The sequence below is a fragment of the Vicugna pacos genome, chromosome 34 (assembly GCF_048564905.1).
Source record: "Vicugna pacos chromosome 34, VicPac4, whole genome shotgun sequence".
In the NCBI taxonomy this organism is placed as follows: domain Eukaryota; kingdom Metazoa; phylum Chordata; class Mammalia; order Artiodactyla; family Camelidae; genus Vicugna; species Vicugna pacos.
The window spans coordinates 14,572,109-14,585,240 of record NC_133020.1 but is presented as its reverse complement, the minus strand read 5'-3'; the positions used below and the strand labels follow the sequence as shown (position 1 = coordinate 14,585,240).

The following is a 13,132-nucleotide window of genomic DNA, read 5'->3' as shown; positions in this document are numbered from 1 at the left end:
GGAAAAAGTGGATTACAAAAAGTTATTTTCTCATCTAATTCAAAAGCAAATGATTTGAAAGGCCACTGTAGGAACTTTTTTTTTTTTTAATAAAGCAAGTAACTAGAACAAGAACAATCCATTTTCAGGGTGTTGGAAGATACTATCCACCCTTGCTTCAGTATAATGTTTAATGTGAAATGACTAAATTCTTTTATGAAAAATAGGAATTAAGCAAAGTTAAACAATATCTAACATTCTCTGATCTACAAGAGACATGCTAAAAATGAAACTATTCAAGTATCTGAGAGCTGAAGGAACTCTTTAGATTTATTATGCCTCTGTACCTACAGAACCAGCAGGTGTTATAATCAGGAGGCAATGATTGCTGTATATGTCTGAGAACTTGAGAGATAATGACTAAGCCTGGAAAAGGAAGACACAAAGGCAATAGTTTCGCGGTGTCCTGGGAGATAAGAGAAACTTTATGGCTACCGGAGGGATGTGGACTCAGCTGCAGTCCTTCTGGCACCAGAGGAAAAGGCATGTGGTAAAGAAGTTATGCTGTAATAGGGCCCATGGGGCAAACGCTTCTCTATAAATGAGGTAATGTATGTTTCACCCACACGATCCCAGGTGTGCTGTGCAGGTGTGCACACCTGTGGAGGAGGAAGTGCAACAAACTTAAACTGGCTTTAGTTGATCATGTTAGGGAGACGGGGGCAATTTGAGAGCTCCCAGTATCAGATTTGTCCAGAAGAATAAGAAAGCAAGATTACAGTTTTTTTTTTTCCGGAAAAAGGCAATTAAGACAGATTCTTCCTTTAAACATAAGAATCCTATGATGAAACAGTGATTTTCAAGATTATATTATATTGAATTAAAAACAGGTAATTGATAAATAAAACAGTTTCCAGAAGTAGCTGTAAACAACAATAACAAATCAGTATAAGACAAAGACAGCAATAACAAATCTATAGAAAAGCATGTTACTATTTTATAAAGTGATCAGTCTAGACAAGGATTAGTTTCAGAGGGGTTGGGTATAGCTCTGTGGTAGAGCACATGCTTAGCATGAATGAGGTCCTGGGTTTGATCCCCAGTACCTCCATTAAAAAAAAATAAAATAGCTTAACTCACACCATGCAGTATAATAAACCCCAGGTGGGTCAAATTAGATTTAAAAGTTTGGATTTCTTTCTTCCTTTCTTTTTTTTATTCCCCCAAGTGTCAGTTTCCCCCTCCCTAATACACCAACCCTATCCTCATTTCCTAGTGTGAAATTTCTTCTGTCTGACCACATGTAGTGTTGGCAGGAGGGTGAAGTTCAGTTACCATCTTCTATTTGAAAGCTTCTATTGACCCTTCTTTTATCTACCCAGTAAAGCCAGGGGATGAGCACCTGACTTAAGCTCAGACAATCCAGTGATCACTCCTAGGACTTTGGCTCTTAAGCTGATGCAGTGAGAAGAAAGAACAGTGGTTGGTCAATGGCACCCAGACAGACCATTCCAGCCTCAAAACAGCTGCTGAACTTCCAGCTCTGGTTCTCCAGAGCTCCTTGGTCCTGCCCTACCCTCAAGCATGTTCCCTTAGATTCTCAGCAGTCGTTTGTTTATATTAGCCAGAGTGAGATTTTCTCTATCCATATGGAGACTGCAAGTTCAAAGAAATAACTGATGGAGGAAAAGACTATATGAGATCATTGGTGGTGTCACAGTTCATCCTGAGATACCTCCTTTACAAGGAAAGCACTCTGGTAGATGGTCCGATTGTTTGCATTTCTCCCTCTTGCCTCCCCCTAAAGGAGTACACTTCTCTAGCTCAGTGATGTCGCACATGACTTGACTGACTCCTAGAGTGTAAGAGGATGTGATGGGTACCATGTCTGAGCCGAAGCTTTGAGAATGATTTGTCAGTTTTGCTTCCAAAATATATATTTTACTTTATCCACTCCATTCTTCTACCAGCGCTGTCCAAACCCATGATAATGTCGTTCATCTACTTCAAAGCCTTCTAACGCATCCCCTGGCTTTTAGCTGGGTGCCTCTGAAACTCACCCTTCACACAGCTGTCAGTGATGTCAGATCTAACCTTGTAAGGCCACAGATTAAAAGCCTCTGATGGCTCATCCTCCCCCACACGGCATCTGAGAGCCATCCCGATTTACCTCCTATGTACCCCTTCAGCGTCACACCTGGACGGCACCTGGAACACCACACCATGCCTTTGTCCACTCTGTTCCCTTAGCCTGCCCTCCTCTCCCTCCTAACTTTTGTCCGGATAATCACTTCTGTTCGGCTCTCAAGGCTCAGCTCAATATCAGTGCTTCCAGAAAGTCACCCCCAGGGCTTCGTAGGCATGCACTTTTCCGGGGCTCCCTTGGTGCACACACTTCTAGTACTTCCCACACAGAGTTGAAATGATTTGTTCTGCGCGTTTCTCTCCAGTGGACTGCCTCCATCCTGGAGGGCAGATATGGTTTCTTACTCAGCTTGTTTATCCTCAGAATCCAGCATGATGGCTGGCATACAGTAGTTATTCGATCCATGATCGTGGAGCTGAAAGAAACCCAATAAATTAACCCTGAATGTAAGGAAACTTTGAGTTGCCTCATAGCCTGCAGCAGGGATCCTTACAAAGCTGATGGCGTAAACTGGTTCTTCTGGAAAGCAGTATAATAACATGTAGCAAAAACTATGACCATGTTCATTCTCCTTCACTTGGTGTTTTCCTGTTTGTGAATGCTCCCCAAAGAAATAATCCAAAGGGGGAAAATTTACACAGATGTTCTTGGCAACTCCAGTTAAAATAGTGGGAGAAAAAAAAACTGGAAGCAATCCAAGTGTCTAATAGGGAAATGTCTAAGCAAACAATGGGATTATTACATAGCTATTAAAAAAGACAGAGGTGAGGACTATGTCAACATAGAGAAGTGTGTATCTGCAGGACCGTTAAGTGGAAAAAAGAACACAGACCAGTGTTTAAACACTAGTGGTTAAGGATGTGTGTGCACATTAACGAAGATCAGAGGCCAATTTTGAGAAATGAAAATGGCTGGAATTCAGTGTTTGCTGGGTCTTTCCTTTCCTGTGCAAGTTCCATGAGTTTATGACAGTAAAAGCTGAACATCAGGCAACATGGATAGCCTGAAAGTCCTCACAGAATAAGGGCTCTCAGTTACCTACCAGCTTGTAATTCCATGCTAAATTCTCAACAAATTATTATAAAAAGAATGACATTTCTTCAAGAGAACAAAACACGTTTCTTTAATTCAACAAGCAATTTTGAGAACTTAACTATGTGCTATGCTCATGAAATTTACCAAAAAATATGGGTAAAGCGTCCCAGGTGGGTACGTTATTATTTTAACTTACTTTTGTTTATTTGGATGACTGTATATATTGGGACCTAGTACAAAGGAAAGTCTGAAAGACCTTTGGCCTAAACCTCACGTTCACAAATTGTCTCAGTTTTATACTTTCGATGTTGTCTCTGAAAGGGGTTCTATGTACAGTCGCCGAGGTATACTGCTAAGGATTAAAAAGAAAAGGTCATCATCACATCACTTTAAACTTGTGTCACATTGTCAATGTAGTGCACTCTTTTATAAATCCAGTGGTTATCTTGTGAATAAGAGTTATTGACAATGTGAGACATATTACACTCTCATTAAAAGAAATAAACCACAATTATTTATATCTTTGTTTTAGAATTTCTTCATTTTTAAAAATTCACTGAGACCCTCAAAAAATGGAGGTGACCCAGTCTTCTCTAGATCTCTGGGAGACCCTAAGCAAAATTATCACTTTATCTTTAAAATGTGATCATTTTAACTAAGCTAATGGGTTGTTAATAATCTCATTATATAGACACCTAACGTACAAACTGCTATCTACTAGCTGGACTGTTTCTGTTGCCCTGTAACCAGTGGTCAGAAAATTCCCAGCTTCTACAGCAGTGGTTCACAGCCCTTTCTGCAGGTCAGAGTCAACCTATGTTTTTCCAGACCTCACTCCAGACCTCCTGACCTAGGCTCTCCGGGGCTGAAGTCTGGAGATTCCTATACTTAAAAAGCTTTCTTCTTCTTCTCTTTCCTGCACTGTATTTCCCTATGGTTCCAGGACTCCGAATTCAAGCTAGCACTGTGGTTTAGTTGCATCATGGGTTTAACAGATCTGAAGAATAGCCTGAGGGTCAACCAACATTTTCAATATAGCCTCTCTGGGGTGATGTGCTACAAGTCCCCCAAAAAACAATTCAGAAAAGAAGTCTGAGGATGCAGTCCACAAATTTTGGGGAGAATTGCCTACAAAACACTTTGGATCAAAATACCTCCAATTAGACCTCAAATTTCTTACTGTGCTTAAATGTACAAAAGTAAATAAACACTGAATCAAAAATGTTACATTCAAGTGTCTGTTCCTTTTTTTTCCTTTTAACTCTATTTTTTAAAAATTGAAGTACAGTTGATTTACAACATTGTGTTAGTTTCAGGTGTACAGCATAGTGATTCAGTTACATACACATAGTTTGTTCCGATTCTTTTCTATTATAGGTCGTTACAATATATTGAATATAGTTTCCTGTGCTATACAGTACGGCCTTGTTGTTTATCTATTTTTTATATAGTAATTTGAATCTGCTAATCCCAAACTTTTAATTTATTCCTCCCCCACCCCCTTTCCCCTCTGGTAACCATAAGTTTGTTTTTTATGTCTGTGAGTCTGTTTCTGTTTGGTAAACAAGTTCATTTGTATTATTTTTTAGATTCCACATATGTTATATTGTATATTTGTCTTTCTCTGACTTACTTCACTTAGTATGATAATCTCTAGTTCCATTCATGTTGCTGCAAATGACATTATTTCATTCTTTTTTATGACTGAGTGGTGTTCCATTGTATATATATATACCATATCCTCTTTATCTATTCATCTGTTGATGGTCATGTCAATCTTATAAATGATGTGAAGTACCAGGTTTTCACAGGCAGTAAAACTTTAACAAGGCCAAACTATCAAATGATTGGATTCTTTTTCCCTCATGAAAACACAAATCTGAAGAAAATGAGTCTACCACACAGAGAAAAACAAATTCCAGGATGTGGGCTGAGGTCAGTACACATGCTGTGCATTCTCCTGCACCTTCTCCTCTTCATCCTAGTTCTGTACCATGATTACTGATGCTCTGGAGATGAGTCTCTCTGCATCGCAGCAAAATGCACCATCCATGAAATAAAGGTTTACTCGTGTTCATCTAAACCGAAAACACATAGGAAAATGTCCAGGGAAGTTGGAGAAGCATATAAGAACCAAAGAATCAGGGTACATTGTCTCACTCCCCATGCTGCCCCAATTTACCTGACCTTACATCCCCTTTGGAATGATTATGTCTATGGGGTCAAAGGAAACCACTTTCCTACAGGTAGATACTGAAGGCATCTGACTAAGGGTTATGTTTATATTCTGAGGAGAGGTAACCAGGATATTTGGAAAAGGATCAAATTCAAAGTTAAGTTCAAAAGGACCATGATTTTGAGTAACAGAAAATGGCATTGTGTTGATCAGTACAAAGCCTGGTTATAAAGGTGGAGGGTTTAATTGATACAGCTGCTGAGGCTTTTCAGCTGCATCAGAGAGTTGAGGCAATAATTACCGACGTGAAAAACCGCTCCAGCCTGCCTGATTCGAAGGTGAGTCTTAGAAGAAGGATGATGTATCTGGGACCCTGTAGGAGGAGGCTTCCAGGCTGAACAGTTGCCACCGATCTGAATGCCCCAAGAAAGCACCCACGGATGCTTTTCCTTTGATTTTCCTCCCCTGAATGATCCAGAAAATTGCCCTTCAGCCCATGCTTCACTAACGTGGGACAGAATGCACTCATGTAACTATTGCCTGGGCTACAGCCGCTGCTTCAGATGAAAACCCAGGAAGCCGAATCCCCGCTGCCATTGAAAGTTTATAATTAGCTCCTTGTGCAGCCTGACCCCACTGGTTTTTCTGACGCATTTGGCTCAAAATGCGTGCCCTTTCTGAGACCTCCAATATCTTCCCCGCAGCTGGAGATGCCACAAGCTGCACGCAGCACTTCCTGTGGGTGTGGCCTCGCATTCTTCAGGCTGCGCGCTGAATGAATCACGTGTTTCAACCACTCGCACGCAGATTCACAGGGCTTTTTGAAATGCAGGGGTAGATCAGGAGTGGCTCTCTCAGACATAAGAGGGTCCCCTCACTCCTTTTTCTTTTTAAAAAATGATTTTGTAACGGTGGCCTCTCCAGAAACTCTAATTCGTCGGCCTGGGTGCATTTGATGTCCTCCCAGATAACGTCATCAGCTATTCTCAGGAGAGGAAAGGCAGGGTATGCCCCCTGGGACAATGACAACACTTGTTTCAAGTTGGGGAAGAGCCTGTGGTTCTTTTCCTGCGTTTGGGGGAAAGCGAGCACACAATGTCCATTTCCTAAATACGGGATGTGCTGCGAGGCTGGCGGGTCATTTTCCACCATGTCATATCCTTCTGGATGAAGGCAGCAGGGGCCAGGACAGGAAACGGCAAATTCTCAGAATGAGACAAGGCTTTCCCAGGGCAGTCATTGGCTCTCCGTTACTATAAAGTCTGCTCATACAGAAACAGTCTCAGATTTTTTTCTTTCCTGGAGATAGCCAGAAGTGAATGGTAAGTGGGGAGGCCAGAGGGAGACTGTCTGAAAAATAGCCATTGGATTTGTAATACAGGGGTTATATCCTTGGTCTATTATATATTTTGAGTGACTTTGTCTCATATTGCTGAAAGGTGTCTTTACATGGAAAATTGTCAGTGGTGGGTGGAATTATGGAGGCATGCAAATAAAATTAAGACCTAGGAGTCAGGAGACCAAGATTCTAGACTAGGCTCTATGAAAAAGTAGCTGCCTCTAGAACATGTGTATGTTTCAATTTCCTCATCTTCCAGATGAGAATAATGATGTCTGCCCTGATATCTCTCACTAGTGAAATGTCCTATTTCTATGGCTTCTTTGCCACTTTCAAGAAGTTACTGACAATGAAAAGTAAGGTGACTATGAAGGGGGGGGATTTCTGGCAACTAGGAAGGATGTATTCTTATCAGGATGTACAGTTCTCTCTGTTAGTCATCTTCAACTGGCTTCAATTCAACTTCTTACAGGTAGCCCTCAGTGAGTTGTTAAACAGAAATTTTGGCCACTTCTTAAACTTTATTCAACCATGACTCATTTTTAAAAGATGCTTTCCTAATAAAGGGACATGATGGTATTAACTGAATGTAATTCATTTTAATTAGCAGTCATCAGAGAGTGAGATTTCTGAACACATTGTGAGCTCTAGTTAGAAGAAATGGGGCAAACCACATCATAGGCTTGATTCTAAGATAAAAGCAGGGAAGAGAAACAGGCAGAAGAGCTGCTTCAGGCGAGCATCTAACGTAGAAAGATTAGTTTCTTACTAATGACAGTTTGAGTTTTGGGTGACTTAATGTTTTTCACTCATCAGAGACAAAAAAAACAAAAAACAAAAAACAAAAACTCTTACTGCAAAGCTCTTAGGATCCAAATCTTCACATAGGGGAAGGTCTGTGTAAACAGGTACAACCTACCACTTGCAAAGTACTACCTTTCTAACAGCAGGGGCCTCGGTATTGAAGTAGACTTCTAATACCACCCCGCCCTTATTTAAAAGATAAGAAAGTCAGTCCATCCTTGGCGTTCCCTGGGAGAAAAGCGGACAACAGCATTATTCCTATTGCCCTAAGAACATTTTAGGTCCTGGAAACTTGGGGGACTTGTCCCAGATTACAGAACGGGTCTTTGAGAACTTGACACATGACTCACTGGAAAATGACCCGTTTCCCCTTGCGTGGCAGTAGCTGTTGCGTTTTGACTCCGGGCTAACCGCGTGTCGTGTCCCCGCAGGCCATGGAGGGGTCGGCGGCCCGGGAGCTGCAGGGCGCGGATGCGCTGCGCCGCTTCCAGGGGCTGCTGCTGGACCGCCGCGGCCGGCTGCACGGGCAGCTGCTGCGCCTGCGCGAGGTGGCCCGGCGCCTGGAGCGCCTCCGCCGGCGCTCCCTGGTGGCTAACGTGGCCGGCAGCTCGCTGAGCGCGGCGGGCGCTGTGGCCGCCATCGTCGGACTCTCGCTCAGCCCGGTCACCCTGGGGGTCTCGCTGCTGGCGTCGGCCGTGGGGCTGGGGGTGGCCACCGCCGGAGGGGCCATCACCATCACGTCTGACCTCTCCTTGATCTTCTGCAACTCCCGGGAGCTGCGACGGGTGCAGGAGATCACGGCCACCTGCCAGGACCAGATGCGCGAGATCCTGAGCTGCCTCGACTTCTTCTGCCGCGGGCAGGGCCGCGGGGACCGCCAGCTGCTGCAGTGCGGGAGGAACGCCTCCATCGCGCTGTACAACTCTGTCTGCTTCATCGTCTTCTTCGGTTCCCGTGGCTTCCTCATCCCCAGGCGGGCTGAGGGGGCCACCAAAGTTAGCCAGGCCGTGCTGAAGGCCAAGATTCAGAAACTGGCTGAGAGCCTGGAGTCCTGCACCGGGGCCCTGGACGAGCTCAGCGAGCAGCTGGAGTCCAGAGTCCAGCTCTGCACGAAGAGCAGCCGTGGCCACGACCTCAAGATCTCAGCTGACTAGCCCGCGGGGCTGTTTTTCTGAGAACATCTTTTCTCCCTAAAGACCGAGGCCAGAAACCAACCCCCCTGGGATGCTCCAGATTTGTAACTCCATCACAAAAACACCAAGTTGGGTTAGGACCTGAACGCAAAGGACGGGAAAAACTGTTCTTGAAGTGGGGGGGGGGTGTTGGTGGGGGCATGTCCTTCCACGTCCTTTCCCATCACTGCAACATCCTGCCTGGGGCTGAGCGCTGGGGACTTTTTACTTGCCTGATCTTGGCGGAATATGTGACCTGAAAAAAAAAAATTGTTGTGGCGTCCCTGCCCCTGCCACCGCCCCAGTGGTCTGAGCCCAGGCTGGAGAGGGTACAGACATGGCCACCCTCTGAAGTCATCAAAATGCCTTTGAGAGGAGACACTAGCTTTAAACCCTCTCTGCCAGAGTTTCTGAGTACAGAGAACTCCAGAGTCTAGAGCAAATCAGACCCTCTCTGAACTGTGTAGGAGGGTTCAGGATGCAGCAGGGGCACCCTCCCCGTAACACCTGTCCCCTCTCCTCTCAGGGTGCCCACTCACAGATCCAGCCTGGGGATGGAGTGGACCTTCCTGGATGGCTTCGTATTCCAGACCTCCAGGTACTCTGAGAGGGGAGATGAACTAAACGGTCATTTAAGTCCTGTCCCCTTGTGGGAAGAAACTGAGGCCAAGGAAGAGGAAGCAACTGCTTCATTTACTGACATCATAGTGCAGAGAGGCAGCAATGGCTTTTAAGTTAGTCCTGGGTTTATTCTCCCTGAGACTTGGCTTCCTGATCTGTAAGATGGATGCTAAAACCTCGCCCTGTTGGGAGTTATTAAGTGAGATAAAGTGCCAAGCACAAAGTCTGGATCACCAAGTGTGGCCCCTGGGCTGGCAACATTAACATTACCTGGAAACTTGTTAGAAAGGCAGATTCTTAGACTCAACTCTAGACTTGAGGAGTCAGAAACTCTGGAGGCGTGGACTGGTAACCTGTGTTTAAACAGCCTTCAGGGTGATCTGATGCCTGCTAAGGTTTGAAAACCACTGCAACAGGTGTTAGTTTCTGAGCCCCTAATGAGCTTTCACGAAGTCTGTAGCCTCTTTAGGGGCTCCACGGTCTTCAGAGTCACTCACAGAAGGTCAAGGACAGACTGTGTCCCAGAAGTAAAAGAATGTGCGTGGGAGCGGACTTTGTCAGTGCATCCTGGTGCAATTTCCCCCCAGGCGAACTAAGGGCTGTAACACAATCAGCCCTTTAGAGGGCAGTGTTATCCACTCGTTGTAGACACCGGTACAGAAAGGAATGTGAACTTAATGGAACCTGACCTTTATATTATCTTCTCTAAAAACCTCCAGACCATGTTTTTTTTTTTTTTTAATTTATTTTAACTTTATTTAATTTCTTTTTATTATTTGCATTTAATTTTATTTAACCACAACATTAGGGGGAAAAATAGTAGGGAATAGCAAGTTTCTGAACGGGGGACTACTGAGGATCTTGCTGGGAGATGAAGTTGAGTTTGCCTTTCTAAGATGGGGCCTGAGCTGAAAACAGCATTGCTTTCCTTCAACAAGTCTCTCTCCTTCAGAGCGGGCTTTTTTCCCCCACAGTGTTTTAAATGATCCTTTTAAGTAAACGTGGGAAGTTCTGGATAGAGAGACCAGGAGCTGAATTTAAGCTTATAAATGGAGGCGTGACTTAGTGAATGTTGAAATGATATAAGCATATTTATCCTGAAGGTACTTTGCCAGCAGGTATCACTTGATCTGAAAAGCCTTCCCTATTTAGTTCGGGGGAGGGGGACCCAATTAGAGGCATATGAAGGAAGTACTTAGATTTTGGAAGCCTGACGTCTGGTGAAATTGGGTCTTATGGACAATAGACAAACTAGCTTTTGCTATGGTGGTGATGTCTTATATTTTCACTCTGGGAGCTATAAGAAATCTGTAAGCTGTCTCTAAGAAAATACTTTCAATTTCTTCAATTTCCATTCCTACAATTGTACTGTTGAAAAATATGTTGAAAAGTGTTTGGGACCATACATACAAAAACTTGGCTTTATTATTTAATATGCTTTAAATTTACCCAGTCAACCCCCATGCTTCCCAATGATAGCAGTGTATCTGAGAAAGTGGAATTTTAGTGCTGGGGAGATGAATTGGTGTTTCTGTATTTTTTTTTCCTATAAACTACAATTGATCTGTATCCCGATTTATTTTAAAGTTGGTACTTTTTTTTTTAAATGGTATCATTTCCTAGATTACCTTGCACACGTGCTGGCATTTTAGATCGCCAGAATGTACTTCACATGGTTGTTTATATAATGGTAAAAAGGTACAGTCACTCCCTAACTCCATCTTTTATTAGTGCTTAAGTGTGAATTAATTTCCAATGCCTGAGCTGTTCCCTAGAAATAAACCGGGCACTTTTGGAAGCAGCAGCAGCAGCAGTAAACATTTCCTATCAGTAGGGTTATTTTGAGTGTATCAAAATCTCACACTGCTGAAGCTATAATTTCAGTGACCCATTTTACATCTAAAGAAGGATGGAACAGTACTTTGCACATTATGGGAGCTCAGTAAATGCAATTGAATAATTTAGTGAATTGCTTAGCTATATTAATAGGAATTCGTTAATAATGACATATCATCCATCTTCTTATGTGTCTGTTAAAAAGATGGACGCCTCTCCCCAGATTTAAGTCAAGTTCAGTTAAATGGATCCTAGAGGCAAGTATTTTATTTACTTCTTTTGTGGGAATGTGAACAAGGCTTTTCTTTCAGGCCTTCATTCTATAAACAAAGAGATTGAAATGTTACGTTGTAAAGGGAAGAAGAGAAAGGGGTATTTAGATGACAAGTGTACTTCAGAAAAATATCTGAGTTTGAAAAATAAATATGTTTATACTAAAGGTTTAAGTGCTTCTGTCGGCTTCTGGGGTTTTCAATCGTTTGGATTGTTTCCTTTCACAGTAAAGGAGATTCATTTGGTTCTGCATGTCAGGGATTCAATGAAACTAGATTCTACTCTTAAAAAAAATAATCCTTAGCAAACATTCTGATTCTAATCGCTTCGATGCATTTGTGCTCAGGCACCTGTCATTTCCAATGTGGTAAATGTCAAAGTCAAAAGTATTTACCGGGAGAGAAAAAGAGAGAGAAGAGTGGTGTAGGAGCCACTCCAGATCAGATACGTCAAACAATTTGTCAACTTGATATATTCTCACTCAATGCCTTGGTGTGAAAAGAAAGTAGAGGGAATTGAGACATTGAGATAAAGGCATTGTGCAGAGATAAATGGGGATACAGTTAAATGCAGCAATTTTCGAATTCCACATTTTTTTCCCTCACTGCAGCAAAATCAGTCCTTTCCTTTTATTGAAGTAAATTGCCCATTCCTTACACTTCTTGATCTTCCTGTAATTAAATCCCTAATCTCATGTTAGCCTGTGTATAAATCAGTGACTTTGAAAAAGAGCAGAGATGTAATCATTTTTACTTAGAATATTCAGCATCAAACAGCATAAAACCATTTTTAAAAAGTAATCTACTCATATTCAGGAATTCTGTTACTGTCTAGAAATCAGACACCCAACAGTTTCAAATCTTTGAACATAATAACAACCTGGGAAATAACTGAAAGGAATCCTAGAATCAGCCAAATTAGTCTTCATAAAACCCAAATGCTAGAAGCAGAAAGGGACGGGGAGGGACAGCATTTATATTACAAAGGCAAAACTTTTCCAGAAATCTCCCGGGAACTTCACCTTGCAAGTCAGTGATCTTGCCCATGCCAGGCAGGCTGAGAAATGTAGAACTTTTAGCTAGGAACTAGCTGTTCCCAATATACCTAGGATTCTCTTTGTAAAGACCAAAAGGAGGGTGGACATTGGGTAGAGGAGCCAGCAATCCAAACAAAGACCCGATAGTGGTTGCTGCAGTCGGTTGAGAACTATTGCCCTGGAGGTGATCTCACTGTCAGAGTGCCAGCCTTGGAGTCTCCACTCTAGAAACATCCCTGAATCTGGGTGTTGCCCTGTTAATGACTGTGCAACCAAAAAAAAAAAAAAAAAAAAACACCAAAACAAAAAAACCCCCGCTGTGTTGGCAGGATCCTGGCTGTTTGCAAAGGCCAGCCACGAGCTGGGATCCTATCTTTGCTGAAGCATATGGTATTCCTGTCATAACAAGTATCCTTTTAGTTAATTGCAATAAATCTCTCCTTGTTGAGTTGACAGGAGGTTGGGATGTTGTTACTTTTTGCTCCTGGCAGACTCACAGGAGGGAAAGTAAACCCTGCTGTGGTTTGGACTAGGACAAAGAGTGAGCCCTAAGATCTGGAAATAATCCCTTAGCAACCAGAGCGTTGTTAGGAGAGGGGAAATCGTGCTGATGAAGCGAGACCCCTAAGGGGCCAGGAATGAACATTAGGCATCCTTAGCAGCCCCCCAACCCCAGTTCTGAGCGGCATTAGCACTGGCTTGTGGAGAGAAGACC

At 43.0% G+C, this 13,132-nt stretch overlaps 2 protein-coding genes across 2 annotated transcripts in view; both read left to right on the top strand.

The window, feature by feature from the left end:
* The window catches only part of APOLD1 (apolipoprotein L domain containing 1), a 39,165-nt gene extending 27,618 nt beyond the window's left edge, over positions 1-11,547 (top strand). Inside the window, 1 exon segment of the mRNA XM_031670654.2 lies at positions 7,911-11,547. Within this exon segment, the coding sequence (XP_031526514.2) occupies positions 7,911-8,654 (744 nt within the window). The 3' untranslated portion in view covers positions 8,655-11,547.
* Positions 1-13,132, top strand: part of DDX47 (DEAD-box helicase 47) — a 63,031-nt gene that overhangs the window by 27,629 nt on the left and 22,270 nt on the right. The gene's annotated exons all lie outside the window — the stretch shown is intronic.